Source organism: Eschscholzia californica, unplaced genomic scaffold, assembly GCF_041429995.1.
Source record: "Eschscholzia californica isolate CP2 unplaced genomic scaffold, dmEscCali1.0.p SCAF_2, whole genome shotgun sequence".
In the NCBI taxonomy this organism is placed as follows: Eukaryota; Viridiplantae; Streptophyta; class Magnoliopsida; order Ranunculales; family Papaveraceae; genus Eschscholzia; species Eschscholzia californica.
Genome location: NW_028238309.1, coordinates 10,988,280 through 11,008,396, shown reverse-complemented (window position 1 = coordinate 11,008,396; position 20,117 = coordinate 10,988,280). Strand labels below are relative to the sequence as shown.

General features: G+C 37.3%; 1 protein-coding gene and 1 pseudogene across 10 annotated transcripts; both read left to right on the top strand.

The window, feature by feature from the left end:
* The first annotated feature begins 2,174 nt into the window (after window positions 1-2,174).
* Window positions 2,175-12,186, top strand: LOC147556174 (AAA-type ATPase family protein). 9 transcript variants are annotated; one of them, XR_015235206.1, is made up of 11 exons: window positions 2,175-5,336; window positions 5,790-6,009; window positions 6,109-6,660; window positions 7,491-8,079; window positions 8,274-8,337; window positions 9,023-9,134; window positions 9,500-9,597; window positions 9,804-9,926; window positions 10,465-10,544; window positions 11,106-11,219; window positions 11,744-12,186. XR_015235206.1 is itself a non-coding variant. In XM_086663964.1 (7 exons), the coding sequence occupies exons 2-7, from the start codon at window positions 3,273-3,275 to the stop codon at window positions 9,116-9,118; spliced, it is 3,585 nt and encodes a 1,194-aa protein (XP_086520090.1). In that variant the 5' UTR covers window positions 2,315-2,745; window positions 2,909-3,272; the 3' UTR covers window positions 9,119-9,282. The 9 variants fall into 9 exon arrangements, 3 of the variants coding, with proteins under 3 accessions (XP_086520089.1, XP_086520090.1, XP_086520088.1); XR_015235208.1 differs by lacking the exon at window positions 11,106-11,219 and having other exon boundaries at window positions 2,417-2,745; window positions 2,909-5,336; window positions 9,500-9,547; XR_015235207.1 differs by lacking the exon at window positions 11,106-11,219 and having other exon boundaries at window positions 9,500-9,547; window positions 9,795-9,926.
* Window positions 12,187-16,560: 4,374 nt separating this feature from the next.
* On the top strand, window positions 16,561-19,522 carry LOC147556173 (U-box domain-containing protein 17 pseudogene; annotated as a pseudogene). The gene has a single exon (XR_015235202.1). The product of XR_015235202.1 is annotated as a U-box domain-containing protein 17 pseudogene (transcript).
* Window positions 19,523-20,117: the final 595 nt, after the last annotated feature.

Here is a 20,117-nt window from a genome sequence, read left to right as displayed (position 1 = left end):
GGATCCGACACATGGTGCTCAAGTCAATTATCAGACTTCTTCACTGGTCAAGGCTGACTAATATTTGGCTCAACGTGAGTGCTCCACTCTTCAGCAGAATGTAAAGATGTTACGGGGTAGAAGAACTATATGTTCCATTCACTTGTCATGGTTAGTCATAGGTGGTATAAATGTTATCGATAAATGTTTTTTTTAATCTTTGCACCTACCCGCATTCTAACAGATCGAATTTTATGCTTGTTAGTCAAGTATCTGCCTCGGGTTCACACTAAATGTGTGTGCTTGAACTCTCGCATTTTCCTAATGTAGTAGTTGTCTCATTAAATTGGTGCTCGTGCTACGAGAAAAATTTCCCTCTAAATTTTCCAAACTACGTCTCCTTTGTTCTCATAAAGATCATTCTCTTTCCTTGATTGTTTCCCATCCTTTTGGTTTTCTCCCTTTTATACGCGTTACGAGCTCCGATCTTTGTCTGTAACGTTTAAAAAAGATTTCTTTTCCAATTATTGTGGGACAAGTGCTTGCAACATCTTACTAAACTACCGATGGGAACTATGCTAAGATGGAGAAAACAGGAGGAACCTATGCTCGCCTACCTTGCCTTTTCACTAATGGTAGTGTTTGTCGGAGACCACGTCTCTCTACTGACGACCATGTCTCTCTCAGACCATGCCTCTCGCAGGACAGGTGGTGATGGAAGAGCTAACTTGGGAGTTGCCACTAGTCACCGTCTTTGTGTCTCCTTCACATTTTCTCTTGTTTTTCTTCCTTCTTTTTCTCTTGTCTGTCTTTTGCTTTTTTCTTTTGTTTGTTTTTATCTAACGGGGTTCCCTTTGCTTCTGCTTTTCTTCTTGCATGAGGGAATCTCATTTGCACTATTCTTTTCCTTCTCTTCTTCGTAATTGAGAATTTCTTCTGTAATAGAGCTCCGTTCTTCCTTACCTTTACTCTTTTAGTCTGTAATTTCTTTTGTAATATAACCTTTAATGAAGAAATAACTAACTTATTTTTTTCTTTTTCAAATTATTGTTGTATTTCCTATTATTTGTACTTTTACTTTGTACGATGTGACGCTTTATCCTGCACCCAGAATCGACAATTCTATTTTGTCTTTTGACCCCATGAATGAAGACTTTTCCTCTGACTTAAAGGCCGATATTTGACAAAAAACTACTCTTTATTTCCTGAAAATGATCCTTACGACTTTGAGCCAGGATCTCTACCCTATCCTTTGTCGAAGCTGCTTTACTTTGCCCCTTAGTTAACATGCACAACACCATTTTAGGACAAAAATATATTATAAGTTGGGAAAATTTATGCATAGAGACTAGTGGGTCAATCCACGGGGCCCTGGTCTAGTACTCAATTCATTGGGATATGCCAGTACATCTGTAGATAAGACAAAGTATTGCTCATGCCTGTAGAGAGGACAAAAAGGGCTTTTCCGAAGCTCATTGTTATCTATAAGACCATTAGGTTAGGGACCTGTTCTCACAAGACTTTCGGTGTGTGTTAGAGCAAGGTTTTTTGTGCATGGACAATTGAAAATGTTTTCGCACTGAGTTGGTTGGGATTTCCCTAGTCCCTAGTAATGGATTTAACCATTCAATCGCTAAGCTATCAGGGCTTTGTCGTTCCTGGCCAAGATGAAAGACTTCCGTAATAAGCTGGCAGGGCTTCACTTGGTGGATTGGTTATGCCATAACTGGTCCATCGACAGACTCATATGGCTTTGTTTTGCTTGGGCGAGCTGAAAACACTTTCTTGTTAAGCTGAGAGGGGTTTTCTCAGTGCCCTGGTTATGACTTGCATCATCAAACTAGCATGGTTTTTTTGTGTCAGACAAAGCTGAAGACGTTTTTGCACTAAGCTGACAGGGCTTTTCTCGATGTCCTAGTCATGGTCTTGATTGTCAGACTAGCAGAGTTATTTTGTCTCTTGCTGAGCTGAAAACACTTTCGTGCTAACCTGACATGACTTTTTTCGTCTGCCTGAAAAGCCAGTGTTTTCAACTCGTTCGTACACGAAAAAGTTCTGCTAGTGTGACTATGTTCTGGTCATGGCCTAACTGTTCGATCGTTAGACTAGCACGACTCTTTCGTGTCTGGTCGAACTGAAAACGCTTTCACGATAAGCTGGCATATTTTTCTCGTTGGCCTAATTATGGTCTGATTGTTCAATCCTCAGACTAGCAGAGTTTTCTTGTGTTTGACCTAACTGAAAACGCTTCCGCGCTAGGCTGACAAAACATATTTCTCATTCGGGGCGATCGACCATGATGAGTTTTTCATGCATGTAGAGCAGAGTTTGATCTATGGCTTGCCAATACAGAATGTAAGATTGGGTGGCAACAATTTTTCAATCGTTTGTATTTTGGGCCTTTAAATCGAAAGTGATGGGAATAGATTCCCAATTTGCCATTAAATCTTTGAAGCAGACAGTGTCGTTTGAAAACGGGACATTACCACCGTTTTTTTTATTTCTCAGGCATGATGATGATGTATGGGTGGTATTTGTCCGCATTCCCCCACATCTCCACCAGATCTCCCTCTCAATCTCCATCGCCCAAACTCTCTCTCTCTCTCTCTCTCTCTCCATTTTCTCTCTCTACTCTCTCTCTCTCTCTCTATAATCTGTAGTATCATTTTCTTTTGAAAAGAAACCCTCGTGATGTTCATGTGAGTTTGGAGGTGATTCTGGTTAAAAAGTAAACAGCTCAAACGGATCTCTTTGCATTTCTTTCAGGTGAACTCCACCTCTTTCTTTCTTACTTTTACTTACTCCACCTCTCTCTCTAAATGGGTGGAATTTTAGGGTTTTGAGTATAAGGTTAGAACAGAGTGATTGTGATTGATGAAGAGATCTGGTTTTGGTTTGATATGATGAGTTTTGGTCTTGTTGGTTTCAGATTATCAGTTCATTTGAAGTACGGAAAAGAGTAATTCTGTTTGTTGGTTAGAAATGGTTGTCCTGTTCATGGAGTAAAGTTAAAGACTTCAGTTCAGGTTTGAAGCTTCAAAGTTGGAAACTTTTGCTGAAATGCATGTCTTTAATTCTGTCTTATTGGTTCAAATGATTTGTTTTTGGATCCAAAAACACTAGTCTTGAAGGAGTGTGAGATGAATTCTAACTGGTTTAGGAATGAGTAATGTTTTTTTTTTTATCTCTGGGAATAGATAAGAAGACAAGAAAATGCTTGATTGTTCTTCATATTTTCATCCTTTTGATCTACTATATTTTCTTCTAAGGAAGAAGCTTTTTTTGTTCTGATCATGACCAGGGCTACCCATGGTAGATTTGTCAAAGATCAGAATGATGTTATTAGTGATCATCTTCGTAACCATGTACACTTGACTAACTGCATTCACTTGAGGAACCATATGCATAGACAAAGCCCTATCTTGGCCGAAAGGTCACTTATGAGAGACCTCATTGTCCTTCAGAAGTCGAGGTCGCTTCGTGATCCTTCTGCTAGTCCTCCTTCATGGCATTCTCCTTCTATTGTTGAATCTATGTCTAGGAAAATTGAAAGGGATTCAACAGCGAATGATGGAAGGAGAAGGTCTGTTGGGCGACGTGAGCTCCAGAGTGAAACTAGGTGGTTGCCAGGAAATTCACCACCTTTTGGTGCAAACATGGCAACTTCGAGAGTTGCAGCCGAGGATGTAATTAGGGGAAATGATGGGACATTCATGATTAACTCGAGCGCTGATGTAGTTAGAGATGCTGGAGGAATCAGAGGGGAAGACTCCAGTCGGAAAAGTCACAACAGTCATCATTCGGGTGGTCCAGAGGGGACTTCAGCAATTGATGGACAGAGCTTGGTTGATGGAAAGATGAACATAGAAGAGAAGAGGACATCACGGAAGGGGAAGCAGAGTGCAAATATCCATTTGAAAACCATCAAAGAGCAGCTGAAAGGTTTGCCTTTTGATAATGATGATGGACAGTCTTCTCAGATCCATCTTCATGGAAGACGCAAACAAGAAGCATACGCCCATGAGGAATCTGGAACCAGCAAACGTAGTTATCGCAGTGAGTTGAATAGGGGAAAGAAGCGCCAGTTTCGGGGTGTGAGGCGAAGTCGACCTTCTATGGGCTCGAGAGGTTTTGGAGGTCAGAATGAATTATCTGTGGCTTCTAATTCATTAGCCCCTGGCTCTTCACGACAGAAGTATTATATGGACGGTAGAGAGGAAGGAGAGGAGGCCAAGATGGATGTCACAAGGGGACCTAGAAATGGTTGTGGGATTCCTTGGAATTGGTCTAGAATTCACCACAGAGGTAAAACATTTTTGGATTTAGCAGGTAGGAGTTTATCTTGTGGGTTGTCTGAGTCCAGGTTAAGAAAAGAAGGGTCTCTTCCTGAAGGTAGGGATGACTTCGATATGGCTGTTCAATCTGGATCCTCAAGTTCGTGTGCTAAATTTCACGCTGAAGCAGCACCTCTTCTAGATGAGCGATCAGGATCTCAAGGGAGCATTGACAACGCTGCTTGGGTGCATAGTTACTCAGGGGAGCTTGGCCTCTTTGCTGATCATAGTTTGAAGAATGATGTAGATTCAGACATTGCCTCCGAAGCACAGTCAGAATACCGAAGGTCAAGAGGTTACAGTCATGGTAGGCACCAAAGTCTGACACAGAAATACACGCCACGGACCTTCAGGGATTTAATCGGACAGAATTTGGTTGTACAAGCTCTTTCAAATGCTGTACTGAAGAGAAAAGTTGGGTTCCTATACGTATTCTATGGTCCTCATGGCACTGGAAAAACTTCTTGCGCTCGCGTATTTGCCAGAGCTTTAAGTTGCCAATCGTTGGAGCATTCTAAACCTTGTGGGATGTGCAATTCGTGTGTCGCCCACGATCTGGGTAAGAGTCCAAATGTGAGGGAAGTTGGCCCAGTAGGTACTTTCGACTTTGAGAGTGTTATGGATCTGCTTGATACTATGGTTATATCCCAACTCCAGTCCCAGTATAGAGTGTTTATTTTCGACGATTGCGATACTTTGACTCCTGATTCTTGGAATGCAATTTCAAAGGTCATTGATAGAGCACCCAGACGTGTAGTTTTTATCCTAGTTAGTAAAAATCTTGATCATATGCCACATATAATTATGTCAAGGTGCCAGAAATTCTTTTTCCCGAAGTTGAAGGATGCCGATATTATCTATACTTTGCAGTGGATTGCTACCAAAGAAGGTTTAGAAATTGACAAGGATGCAATAAAACTTGTCGCCTCACGATCAGATGGATCTCTGAGGGATGCTCAGATGACTCTGGAGCAGCTGAGTTTGCTTGGACAGAGAATATCAGTTCCACTTGTTCAGGAGCTTGTAAGTTCATTTATCTTTATTTACTGCCTAAACTTCTTTGGCATCACATTAGACATGTAGGATTAATGGCACCATGGAAGTTCCCTTGCTTTTTATTCTTTGACGTTCCATTTTTCTCTCTCCATCAATTTAGTTAAACTTGCATAGAGCAATCTGTCCAGACTCAGTGTTCGCATTGACTTTTTGGGTGGTTCATCGTCATGGATAGAATTTTTAATAGACTTTGGTAAACTGTTGGTCCTTATATTTGAAAATATAGACTGACCCATATATTCCATTTTATTGCACAGTACCGTAAGCTTTAAAGTTTTAATGAAACTAATAAGTTAGCAAAGCTGATTTGGACCCCTCTAAATGCTCTAAACGTGAACATATATAAAGTGAGGGTGTCTAGTTTCAATTTAACCTGTAATTGTGAACCTCTTCTTATTTTTCTCGCCCATTTTCTTCTAGGTTGGCTTGGTCTCTGATGAGAAATTAGTGGATCTACTAGATTTGGCATTATCAGCAGACACAGTGAACACTGTAAAAAATTTAAGAGAGATTATGGAAGCTGGTGCAGAGCCTTTAGCATTGATGTCACAGCTTGCTACTATAATAACTGATATTCTCGCTGGAAGTTATGTGTTCACGAAGGAAAGGCTAAGGCGGAAGTTCTTTAGGCGACTAACATGTTAGTCAGAATCTTACTTGATCCTTTTGCTTTTTTTTCATATTAATTTTGTTTCAAACATGTTTATCCAACTCACAGATAAATTTCTCATTCATTTAGTATCCAAGGAAGATATGGAGAAATTACGTCAAGCTCTGAAAACACTATCTGAAGCTGAGAAACAACTGAGAACATCAAATGACAAATTGACATGGCTAACAGCTGCACTGCTTCAACTTGCTCCTGATAAGCTGTATATGTTGCCTAGTTCTTCCGCAGATACAAGTTTTAACCACAGTCCCTTGCTTCGGAGAGACCAAATTGGGAGGAATTTACCTGAGAGAGCTAGTGTCGAACATACCACAATGTCTAATAACGATTTGGGCGTATCTACAAGTAACATGATACGGGATCTCCAACTGGGAAGCGCAGCTGATGTTCATTATCAAACTAATAAGGCTAATTGCAGTATTGCGGGTGGAAAGAGACAAGCTGGTATGACTCCTCAAAGAAAATCAGATGCAAGTAGGGTGAGTGCAGGATATGTTTCTGGTAGAGACAGCAAAGACATTGAAGCAATTTGGTTGGCTGTGCTTCAAAAGATTGAAATTAATATCCTCAAACAGTTTATGCATCAAGAAGGAAAGCTGGTTTCTGTTAGTTTTGGTGCAGGTAAGACTTTCAGGTCTACCATAGTTTCCCCTAGTATAATTATTTGATAATCCCATTAGTAATACTCTGTTTGTAGTTATCTTATTGTAGAAAATGATGGTAGTGAAATATATTTTCGGGGCACTAGCCCGATAGAATAATGGGGCTCTAGTTATGACAATGACAGTTGTCATAATATCTAGTGATAGAAGTCTATGGGTTATTCAACACTCCCAATTAAGTTTGCCTTCTGGGATTCACATTAAGAAAACTTTCACCTTTTGTTCTAACTGTTAAACATATCCAGAGTCCAGACAAGGATTCTTGATTTCCACCGTATGCTTACTCGGAGCCAGTATTGTGGAGTTCGTTTTTTTTGGGTTTTTTCGCGGAATTGTTGGTTCATGGCTGTGGTTTGATTTCTGGTCCAGAATTTCTTAAGTCTACCGAGCGATGGCCTTGTCAAGTGCTCTTATAATCTTATGTATTATTTCCTATTTCAATTATATACCTAGGTCTAGGTCATTGTACATTCTTCGTCTTGATCCATATCCACATTACCAAAACAACAATTAAGAAACTGTCTTAAGCTTGACATTGGAGTCACATAGAACTGTCTTCTTCTCTGATCACTTACTTTTATTGGGATTATCTCTCTGCTGCAAATCTACTGTGGGATTTACTTTTTCTTATATGCTTCATTTCATAATTCAAATTATAAAGAAATACTACTAGAAATATTTTAGACGAAGACTAAGTCCTATTTCCGGAGAAAAGTCCGGGCCAAGAATCTGTTATGTAGTTTTTCAAGAATTTCAAGACTTACCTTTTTAGAAATTTTGTTCTTGCAGCTCCAACTGTACAACTGATGTTTAGTTCACATTTGACCAAATCTAAGGCAGAGAAGTTCAGTGGGCACATTTTACAAGCATTTGAGTCAGTACTTGGATCCCCTGTAACGATCGAGATCAGATGCGAAGCAAAGAAAGATGCCAAGGGAGGGAGTCAAGTTCCGTTTGTCTTAGCTGGCGCTGATTGTGGCACTTCTCAAATAATCATACACCAAGGGTCACTTTCAAATAACATCTCAAAAACAGGGGGTTCAAAAAATGAAGTTGTCAGTGGAGGTGGTTCTAAGAATGAAATTGTTGAGGTAGTAGGTTCTCCACGAGAGCCCGAAGGCACTGAACGTTCAGACGCTGTTAAACAGATTAAGGGAAAAGGATTGGCAAATGCGTGGGCAGGAGAAAAATGTCAAGAATCTAGCTTTCGTCATATCCCTGAAAGCAAAAGAATTAGAGAACAGCTTCAAAGTCAGAGCTTAGTGAGAAGCAAGGTATCGTTGGCACATGTAATTCAACAAGCAGAAGGATCACAGCGAAATGGATGGTCGAGAAGCAAAGCAATTTCAATAGCTGAGAAGCTTGAACAAGAGAACTTGTAAGTAGTGCAATACATTTTCAGAGTAAAACTATTATGCCTGATTTGTCTGAGTTTGACCTGGCGGTATTCTTTTTTAGGAGATCTTGTTTTGTTCATTTGACTTTAGTCTTGATCATTTTGACGCTCAAGTCATCATTTTGGTGCAAACGCTTTTCTAATAATCAAGAAGTCTTAACTATCAAACTTTACAGGAGATTGGAACCCAAATCAAGAAGCTTGCTTTGCTGGAAAGCATCAAGAATAACTCGAAGAAAGGTAATACATTATCTAATTTGATGTTAAAAAATATGATCTGCTCCTTATAGTAATTACTGTTCAATAAGTTGAATTTCATGTGTCAAGCCAACTAAAGATGGCTTGCTAACTTAAATAGAGGAGGCAATCCGCAGAAAAACGTTGGGTTGCTCACGTCGGGAGCCCTGCGGCCTGCCATGAACCTGTCTTGTTGTCATTCTTATTGTTAATCAGAAAACCTACATATAAGCATTGGGGACAATCCCAAGACCCTAGTGCTCAAACTCTTTAACCTGAGCATGGTGTATGGTTTTATAATATTCCTCTAAGGTAGAATAAGCATTTTGATTTATTTTCTGGGATAGAACACGGTACAAAAATTCTTAGAAAATATAGTGTACATGTCTCATTTAACAAGTACACTACCAGTAAGTGGTCATTATTTTCAAACTTTTGTACGTATAGAACGTAATTACATTCCCAACACTATACTATTTAAAACTCTCAAACTAAATTAATGCCTAGACAATTTAATAGAAGTTTGAGCGTAGTAAATTTGTTGAGTGATTGCTCCTTGGTCCTTCTGCATCATCCTGATGCACATTGTTATGATACTGGTATTGATGATAAACTGTGTGTTTGAGATATAATAGCAACTTAAATTCCAACCAACACAGTTTTCTCAAATGGAATTGTTTGTATGCAGCTTTCAAGGTTGAGAATGAGGACTAGGAGGTCACGCTCTTCTTTACTGAAGTTTGTTCCCTGTGGTAGATGTGTTTCTGCTAACTCTCCTAGATAATTTATTCAAATTTAGGGTAGGTAGGTCCTTAGTAGCTGTAAAGGCTATCTGCATCACTGCAGTTGTATCAGTTGTATTTAATTCATGCTTCGTGTTGTTCCCACAGTCAATTGTAAAATTCTGATCTATTTCAATAAAGTAAATTGCTTACCGAAGGTCAAAAATTTCAGCCTGTCCACTTGTTTTTCCGCTTCTTGTTTTAGAATGGCAGAAGTAACACACAATGTCACAACAGTTTGAAACAAATTTACATTTAAAACACTATTATGTTTCTGATGGTATGCTAATACTTCATCCAAGTCAGTGTTTAGAAAATAATGCTGGAGTTCTTTTTGGTTTGACATCAATATTTCCATTTGCAAAGTAAACTTGCCTGTGCAGGTTACGAGTTAGTCTTTTGACGAATTACAGAAGATTGAAGAAATTCAGGTATGTCGCTGTTATAGCATTACAATAAATGCAAATAAACTAATAATGAGGTACTGACTTATTTCTCACTTCTCTAAATTATTGCCTTCTTGCTCAAAGAATTGATCAGTCAAGCACTTCAATTGTTTAGGAAGGGGCTTCAATCGCAAAAAGCCTTATATAATTGAATTCTTTTTTTTTTTTACGAAAAGACTTTTATTTTATTTTTTGCTTTCTTCTATTTCATTCTAAACATTACTTGTGAAAGGCGATGTAGAATCACATCGAGCGAGATCATTCCCCCATCCACCAAGTCCAATGAGCAAGTTGTTATATTGTTTTAGAAGTGCACTCGTCTCTGTTACCCATAAAGAAAAGAGTTATGGAGAGTCTGAGAGAGGTAAGTTCATATTGATCTTTCTGAAACTTTTTGAATGACTTGAAATTTCTTATTGATAGATCGAATTTTGAGATTTTCTGTAAGGTTCGGATGATGGGTACCACGTAATGATATAAGTTTTAAAATCATGTGACGACACATTATTCACACGTATCTCAAACAAATTTTTACTAATACTGGCACTGCTAACCATTTCATTGAAACATCTTATATTCATCAGAATATTTGATGAAACTGTTCCTACTGATACTGATTAAAGTTTCCTAGTGACAAGTACAGTCAGTTATTATTCTCTGTGAAGCTTTTTTATTTTATGAGGTTTAATATCTATGGTTCGGAAAATTTACTTTAACTAAATATGTATCCATTCAATCCATTACGGATACAAAAGATCAGATCTATTTTTTGGGTGTTACCTGGTTCCACATTCTCTTCAAATGTGAATATTCCTGATTGAAAGAGTTATTATACTTTATACTAGATTGATTCGACATTGTAACTTTGGTTTGGTCATCCTCTTTTTATTTATTCTCATCAGTTTAGTTTCAGCCAAGAAAAGAAAAACGTATCACAAGCGAAGGAACACTAGCAGGAAGTAAATATGGACAGTTATTACAGGTATGCATAAATACTTGCTCATCTTGTCTTTTGAACTTTTAGGTATGTCTTGGTAAGATTCCTGCATACATTCTCAACAACAGATAGTGTTCATCTTCAATAGATCCTAAGGTTGAAGTTAACATATTATAACCCTTTCCGGTATAAGTTCTTTTTATATACTGGGACCACAGAGGCCCAAGTTCACTTGGGAGCAAGGAAGGCACAAGACTGCACCGGCAAATGGTATCAGAACCTAGGTTTACCAAAATCTTTCAGGTTTGATGTGGAGGGGAGTATATTCTTCTACGCTCAATGTGTAGGGGAAAGATTTTTGCAGTCTGTCCACATTGGTCATGGAAGAAGGGTTGGTGGTCCACTTCACAACTGTGATGAGCTTCTGGGGTAAGAGAGCCTAAAACCACTTGGAGGCAAGGAATGCCCAAGACGGCAACCACACTGACTGGGGGGAAATCAATACTAATAAATGCTATCAGATTATCATGGAAATGTAGAGTCTTCCATCGGAAAATGTTTTTTTAACATAAACTCTAAAAATCTAAATGACATTTTATATTTTAGAGTTTCAGTGTGGCGTTGGAGATGTTCTTAATCTTATGAAACTGCTCATCCAATGGGGTTGATGACAAGAAAAAATATCCCGTAGTTCCATCTGTTTTGTATCAATTGGTCCGGGTAATCATAAAATTACGAGACTTTTCAATATCTTTCTGACAAATTTTTTTTCCCATTTTTTCTTACAGATTGGGTTTGCATTATCTTGCAAACTTGATTTTTTAAACTTGCAAATTCGGTTTGCAAAATTCGTAAACTCGGTTTACAAATCCGAATTTGGGTTGCAAAGCTAGCAAAGTATGTTTGCAAATGCAAACTTGGTTTCAAGAATCATTCGAACTCGATTTGCAAATCTTGCAAAATAAAACTTATACAATTCAGATATATATAGTCATGCATCTATCTAGGTTAAAGTTCTTTTATTTGCTTGTGCGTTTTACTTTGAAGTTTCTCTCCATTCCCATTTTCACTAGAGTGATCTTAGTGGAGGATGGTGGTAGTAAATTTATCAAATATGTTCTGACTTCCATGAAACCATTAGCAAGCATTTGTTCATCGTTGTTGAGTTCTACACATACTGATTATTTTTCTTTTTCTTACTCTTCTTTTTATGATCAGTATTCAGTCATTTTTTTTTTCTACAGGTTGCATATCGATTGTGGTAGTGGAAGATGCAGAACCCTGTTATGAGGAGATAACAAGAAATTGAAACTAGAATCTCATTATTCGCAAGAGAGAACGAGTTTTATTGGCTAGGAGTTTTTTAGAATATAAAAACATACAAAATGATCTGAAGAATAATTATAGCTAAAGCAGACAAAAAGATCTTAGAAAAAAGTTCGGTAGCGTCAAGTTGAACCACGTCAAGAGGAAATGCAATGCTAAAGCAGACAAACTAGCCAAATGGGCATGTAAGAAGAATCACTCGAAGTTATGGAATATTGTACCTTATTTCTTTGCGGAGTTATTGCTGTAATGGCACTTTAGTTGGTTAATGCGATTTATAGTTTTTTTTTTTTGTTGAAAGTATGCGATTTATAGTTCAAAAACAAAAAAGAATAATTATAGCTAATATTTTAAACATAAATGAAATCTACACATAATAGTACGATGCTTTTTAGTTATTAGAAAAGATTACTCGTTTTTTTTTTTTGCTTATTTGCTTATTATTGTTGAAATATTTTGACTAAAATAGAGCTTGAACGGGTCGTTGTTTGAAGAACTCCACATGTTAGCAAAATGAAGGTCCTAGAAATCTCCATCCATGGATCAAATTTTATAAGGAATTGTTTGATCAATTTCTCCATATGGATTGCGAATGCATTATTATTAAACAATACAATTACAAATCTCTACCCTTGTGAGATACACAGATTACCGTTCAACTAAAATTAACTTCAATATTGTACATGTATATCACATTGAGTTTTCTAGATTACCTATGGAGGATTAAATTAGAGTAAAACATTGGTGTTTCAATTTAAATTTACTAGTCTAAATTAATTGTTTAGACTAGTAACATTGAATGCACTGATAGAAAAAGATTTTGTGAGGGTTGACTGATAATGGGATCCTAATCATATATTAGTAGGTTTGAGGAAAAAGTAGATGTCATTATCCATCATGTTTACCTAAATTCATTGTATTTGTAGCGCATGCTGAAGTAAGTATTATTCATCGGGCTCGCTAGAATTACTGAGCAGGGTTGGGCTGTATCTGACAGTCGTTCTGAGTCACGCACTAGCTAGTATGGGTAGCCAGTCATTCAGACATATTTGCATGGGCGGAGCTATTTGAAGGCTAACAGACATATTTGCATGGGCGGAGCTATTTGAAGGCTAACCGCTACAGCCCAGTCAAATTCATTACATTTCTTGAAACATTAATTATGTTTAGTCCAGGTGTGTTGTGAACTGGGAAGTCATTGTGTCAATTCCTCTATAGATTATTTTACTCATTTTCTAATTTCAATTAATTTTTCTATGTTTTATGTTTTATAAAACTAATTCAGAAAATAGCTCTGAACTTATCTACTCAGTTGAGGACAACAAATGAATTAGTTGTCTCATGGAAGGGCCTACAACCACAGACAATAGGATGAAGAAACTAACAGACACAGATGTTCAACACACTTTCTTTAAAACAAAATCCACTTATACTCTCATGTTGGAAATGTTATGTAGTTGGTTCGACCATTGCCCCAAAGAATCAACTGTCTTTCAGAAACTCAGTAGCATTCTTTGTTTCTGATCTATAAGATCGTGACAGTATTTTTCAGAGAAAAATGAATAAAAGAGAACTTAAGTATCCATTTCTTACATGGGTGAGAAGATCGATTTTCACGGAAAAAAATTAATTTTCCACTGTTTGGCCGGACCAAAAGAGTGTTAAAATTGACTTCTTAGTGGGAAAACAAGTAGGAAAATAACCTAAATTATTTTACCACCTAATAGGTCATAGGTGGTAGAAAAGATTTCCCACTCTTTTATGAACTTGTGTTTTCGTTCCTCCTCCTCCTTTCTCTCTCTCTTTCTCTCATTATCTAACTCTCATTTACTCTCAAACTCCATCTTCCCTTCCTAAGAAAAACATAGATCTCAGAAATCTCACTCTTTCACCTTAATCTCACACATCAATTCATTAGAGTTTCTCTTCTTTAAACTTGGTAAATTTGAGTAAGATCAACTATTATGTGGTTATATGGAAGGAAGAACTCCGAGGAGTTTCAAGGAAAAAAAGGATGAGTTTCAGAGGAAAAAGGATGAGTTTCAGAAAAAAAAAAGGAGTAAGATCGATTCATCAGTGTTCCTCATCGTGTCTCTTTAAACTTGGTAAATTTGAGTAAGCTCGACTACTATGTAGGAATATGGTAAGGAAGAACTTTTGAGGAGTTTGAGAGAAACGAAAGATGAGTTTTAGAGTTAGATAGCCAACAATGGATACACATTTTAAATTTTTTTTCTACCATTTTTAATCTTTGAGGTGTTTTAGCGTGGTATTGAATGACAACCACAATCGTATTCATATCTCCCTCACTCAACCCTAATTGGAGCAACCTCATCTCTCTCTCTCTCTCTCTCTCTCTCTCTCTCTCTCTCTTTCTCTCTGTAAATACATTTAGGGAAGACAACGATTTGGAGAAGAGAAAAAGGCAAGTTACACAATCTTGGTGGTCGGAAACGGGGGGGAGACAAAGAAGAAGATGAAGTTTTATTGCTTCGGAAAATTTGATAAAATTCATAATGTTCTTTTTTATTTTTGTACTCTGAAAATTTTCTTGTTTCCCCAAACCGCCCGCTAGAAAGAAGACATGCAATCATCACCCTTTTCGCCTTTGCGAACCATGCATGTGTAATTTAACAACACTCTTACATCAATGTTATTCTGTCTCCATAAGAGTCTCTCTCTTCAAACTTCTCAGATCTGCGTTTTGTTCTTCTAGCGAAGGGTCATCCCTTCGCTGGATCCCCTTTTTCTTTCGTTTGTTGTTAATTTTCCCTTCATTAATAGTTTCTAGGGGCAGATTCATAGTCTTTCTTCTCCTTCCATCCCAAAATATCAATAGTTATCTGCCTCTTTCTCTGTCTCCATCTAAATCTAAGCAATGAAGAACAACCATCTTTCAAGTACACTATCAAGAAATAACAATCTCTAAGTTTCAAATAACAATAGGCCCAACAACTTACTCTAAACCGATTTTCGTATAAAGAGAGAAAGTTTAGAGATGGGTTCTCACCCTCAGAATATGAAGTTCTCAAAGTGAAAAATTCAACTGAAATTTGAAAGTGTTTCTTAATCTTTTTGAGTAATAATAATATCAAGAATGCAAGATCTAAGATCAATACAAAACAGAGGAGGAGTTGAAGGAATTGGTGGTAAAATCTTTGGAGGAAGTGAAAGAAGATTATTATTAAGACAATCATTTCAAAATCAATCACTAAAATGTCCTCGTTGTGATTCATTAAACACAAAATTCTGTTACTACAACAATTATAATCTCTCCCAACCTCGCCATTTTTGTAAAATTGCAGACGTTATTGGATGAAAAGTGGCGCTCTTCGAAATGTTCCGGCTAGTGGTGGTGGTTGAAAATCAAAGAAATCGAAACAAAAAGCAGAGTATAATAATGATGATCATAATCTTGTTGATGAAAGAGTAAGTACTAAAAAAAACTAATTTTGGTTCTCCTGTGATGGCGGCGATTTTCCGGTGATGGCGGCGGTTTTCCGGTGACGGATGCGGTTTTCCTGCGACGGTTGCGATTTTCCGGTGCCAGTGGTGGTTTTTTTAGTTTTTTTCCAGTTATGTTGTTGACCTTTAGGGTCTTTTCCAGTTATATTGTTGACCTTTAGGGTCTTTTCATCTTTGATCTTTAGGATCTTTTCGTCTTTCTTAATTTCGTCAGTGTCTAGTCAATTTCTCTCAATACATGAGGCACTTTACATTCGAAGTTCTGCGAACTTACTTATGTAACTCTCAAGTATCTGGCCGAGAGGAATAACATTTTATCCCTGTAAATTTGTGATTGTATCACTTATGAATGAAATATGGGTTTGGGGTTTCAAAAAAAAAACAACACTCTTACATCTTTTAATGGAATGGGTGTTTCCTTAATTATATATTAAAAGAGGGACTTTACAAATCATGCATTAATTTAGAGGAGGTAATCCTAAAATTCCTTCAACAAAGCTACACAATCATAAGGTCATGTTTGGCGCGCGAGAATTACGTGAGAATGAAATGTGATTCATGAGAATCACAAACCTGATTATTGTTTGGCTCGCAGGAATGCAAGAGGAATCCTGTTCCCGGATGAATAGGATTCCTCCTAAATGGGGTCATAACAAATGACAAATCCAGGGATGGGGTGGATTTGTGATTTCCATTTCCGAGTATGCTTTGTTTTATTATTTATGGACCAAATTATCCTCAATAAACCATTATAATAATTAGTATTAAAATCGTCCTCCACATAATATCACAACTAAAAAATAAAAAATCTAAGGTTAGCCACCACCATAGAAACTCCCTCGCTCAAATATAACTCTCTCTCTCTCTCCATGTCTCTAGTTTTTTTTCCTTCTCTCATGTCCATTTTTCATTTCAATCTATTTTATAACGTATAAAACGAAAAGTTTTTAGTCGATACCTTTATTATTTTAAATAAACTTTTAATCACTACTTAAATCGGTGTATCACGTTACTATTTCATATTCACAAATTTAAATACTATATAATACTGATCAAAATATATACTAAAGTTGACTTTCAACAAAAAAAAAAAAGTAGAATAGGACTTCGACAAATTTTTACACTCTGAATCCTATAAAAACCAAACACTAAGTTAGGAATCTATCAGGAACCGAATTCTATTCGTAGTCTAACTAAACATAAAACTGAATAATCTGATTTTCAGAGATCGCGTTATAGTAATGCAATTCCCAACTATCTCATTCTATTACCCCACGCCAAACATGACGTAATTGATTGCCAGTCGGAGAAGCAATCCAAATCCCTAGAAACTGAGTCACGAAATGTCAACCACACCCTTATCAATCCACGACAAGAAACATTATTATTATTACCAAAAAGTCAATTGTCAGGCTTTATTTTCTTCCTTCTCCCCCGAAATTTCCTAGAGAGAAAAAAGAGAAAACAAGAGAAGAAGAAAAATCAACTTCCCTTTCTTCTACGCGCAAATGAATAATCCAATCAATCATTCTTGAATAAATTCAATCCCCTTTTCAATTCATAGACGAAGTAACAATAAGAATCAATCAAAAAGTTTGCTGATTCAACAGAAAACCCTAATCGTTATTGAAGAAAGAAGTTGAGGTTTATCTTCTCTCTGTTTTCTCGTTTATTTCTTCAGAGATTTACAGAGTAAAGGATACATATTATTTTTATTCAATTGTTTTATAGAGAGAGAGAGAGAAAAAAGGTTTTTTTTTTTGGGTTCATAGAGATTGGCAGAGAAAAACCCTAACCCTAGTTATTTTGGTTTGTTTTAATTAATGGCTTCAGCTGCAGTTTTCTCATCTTTGCGGAGGAGAAGATCTCCTACAACTGAGACATTATTAGTTCCTGTTCGTTTAACTGATATCAATCTTATTCAAACCCTAGCTACCATTTCTTCCGAACTAATATCATCATTTTCATTTCGGTCTTTTCGTTTACAACAGAGAAATTCCAGATCCCTAATTCGGAAGATCGAAATCTTTCTTGTTCTTTTTGAATTTCTTAGGGAAAATGGAGTTACTAGGTTTTCTTCTACCTCAATTCTTTGTTTTAGAGAGTTTTATATCTTAATTTGTAGATCTAAAATCCTTCTTGATGTTTGTTCTCAATCTAGTAGATTATGGTTACTTTTGCAAAATTCTTCTCTTTCTGGTAATTTTCATGACCTAAATCAGGAAATTTCAACTCTTCTTGATGTTTTACCATTAAAAGAATTGGGTCTAAGTCATGATATTAGAGAACAATTTGAACTTTTGCAAAAGCAATCTAGGAAATCAAAGTTCTTTGTTGATCCTCGAGATGAAATGATAAAGGTTCGGCTTTTTGGGTTTCTTGATGAATTTAGACATGGGCGTCTTCCTAGTCGTGTCGACCTTAGGACTGTTTTTGTGGATGATTTAGGGATTCAAGATGCCAAAACTTGTAGAGCTGAGATTGAATTTCTTGAAGAAAAGATTAAGACTCATGGTGGGGGTACTGAGCCTATGGTGTCATTGCTAAATGAATTTGTTGCCCTAGCTCGGTACTGCAGGTTCTTATTGTTTGATTTGGAGGAAGAAGAAGAAGAAGAAATGAGTTCTTATGTGCAAAAGAAGAAATTAAGAAAGAAAATTGTTTCGATAAGTATGGGTGAAAGTTTTCCTTCAATTCCGAAGGATTTTTGTTGCCCTATATCTTTGGATTTGATGGAAGACCCTGTAACTATTTCAACCGGGCAAACTTATGATCGATCATCGATAACACGTTGGATCGAAGAAGGGCATCTCAATTGTCCAAAAACAGGTCAAATGCTTACCCATAATTGTCTTGTTCCGAACCGAGCTCTTCAAAATCTGATTGTTCAATGGTGTGAAGCTCATAATATCCCTTATGATCCACCAGAGGTTACGAATTCATCTACTGAAACTAGTGCTACTTGTACACCTACAAAGTCAGCAGTTGCAGCCATTAGAGCCACGGCAGAACTTCTTGTTCATAAACTCTCCAAGGGTTCAGAAGGAGCTAAAACTATTGCCGCTCGTGAACTTCGGTTGCTAGCAAAAACTGGAAAAGAAAACCGTGCTTGTATTGCAGAAGCTGGGGCAATCCCTCTTCTTCATTATCTACTTTCATCGAGAAACCCAATTGTGCAAGAAAATTCAGTAACTGCACTTCTTAATTTATCGATATATGAAAAGAACAAGAGTCTGATAATGGAGGAAGTAGGTTGTTTGGGGTCAATTGTTGATGTTCTGAGATTCGGCCTCAATACTGAGGCGAGAGAAAATGCTGCAGCAACAGTATTTAGCCTCTCGGCTGTTCATGAATACAAGATGAGGATAACAGAAGAGGAAGGAGTAGTTGAAGCTTTGGCAGGGCTACTAAAATCGGGTAGTCCAAGAGGAAAGAAAGATGCTGTAACTGCACTATATAATCTTTCAACCCATCCCGATAATTGTAAGATAATGCTCGACAAAGGTGCTATAACAGCACTGGTAGGAGCATTAGGATCTGAAGAGGTGGCAGAGGAAGCAGCAGGAGCAATAGCTTTGCTTGTTAGACAGCGAATTGTGGCCAAAGCAGTAGAAAACGAGGAAAAGGCTTTAATGGGTTTAATCGGGATGATGAGGCGAGGGACACCAAAGGGAAAAGAAAATGCTGTTGCAGCATTGCTTCAGCTGTGTCGAAGTGGCGGGGTAGCTGCAACACAGAAAGTAGCAAGGATTCCCTCATTGGCCAACTTACTCCACTGTGTCTTGTTTACAGGAACAAAACGGGCAAGGAGAAAGGCAGTGTCACTTGTTAGAGTTTGCCAGAGGTGTGATGTTACGTGTTCACCCATGGGTCAAGGAGCCGTGGAATACTCGATCACAAGCAACTCAGCAACTCAAAATTCAAGTTTCGCAGGGGATGTATCAGTTCCCCTTTCCATAACGGTCCGTGTTTCGTAGTGGTAATTTCTACTCCCTGATGTTGTATTCATTTACCATTACCTTTCGCTTAGCCGTTCGCAGTAATATACAAAAATTCTTTCATTATATGTAAGACCGATACAAAAGATAGTATAAGAACCCAGTACATGATCTGTCTATCAAAAAATAATTTGTGGTTGTGTTTGGATTAGTATAGCCTATATATTAAAAAAATTGAAACTTAAAACTATCAAATATGTCATGAATCCATTGAGAAATATAAATTCTATCAAATTAGTATTCCTTACTTTTCATAGATTGTGTTTGAAAATGAAGGATGGATATTTTGCTCGGCTTTATTGCTATCAACCTTATATATATGGATGTTAATGAGCACGACGATCGCCACACTGCTTATGAAGTTTTGAATATATGCCTTCAGGCTATTGCTAGGGAAACATCATCTTTGAGACTGAATACTACTAGCCTCCTCAGTCTTCGCCAGATTGAGGTACTATAGCTACAGCATGAATGCAGACTAACTATTGACTTTGCTTGCCCTCTTGTCGCTCCATGTTCAGTGATTTAGACATGTGCTCACTCAGCTCGTTTGGCATGACGTCCTAGCATTGGTCAGAACCATATGCTTAGGTGGTGTTTATTTTCTTTTTCTCCTTGTCTGAGCCTAACTCAGTCTGAATCCGACTCGTTTGAATCTAAATTTTCTGAATTAGTTAGACCCCAACTGAACCATTGAGAAGAGTCCCGCATCATGACTCGGACAAACAAAAATTCTCAAATCTGTCTCTAGTTGAGTTAGTATTCAAATCTGACTTAGAAAAGGAAGCATTACCTTTGCGAAGCAAAATGGTTGTGACACCAAGCATAA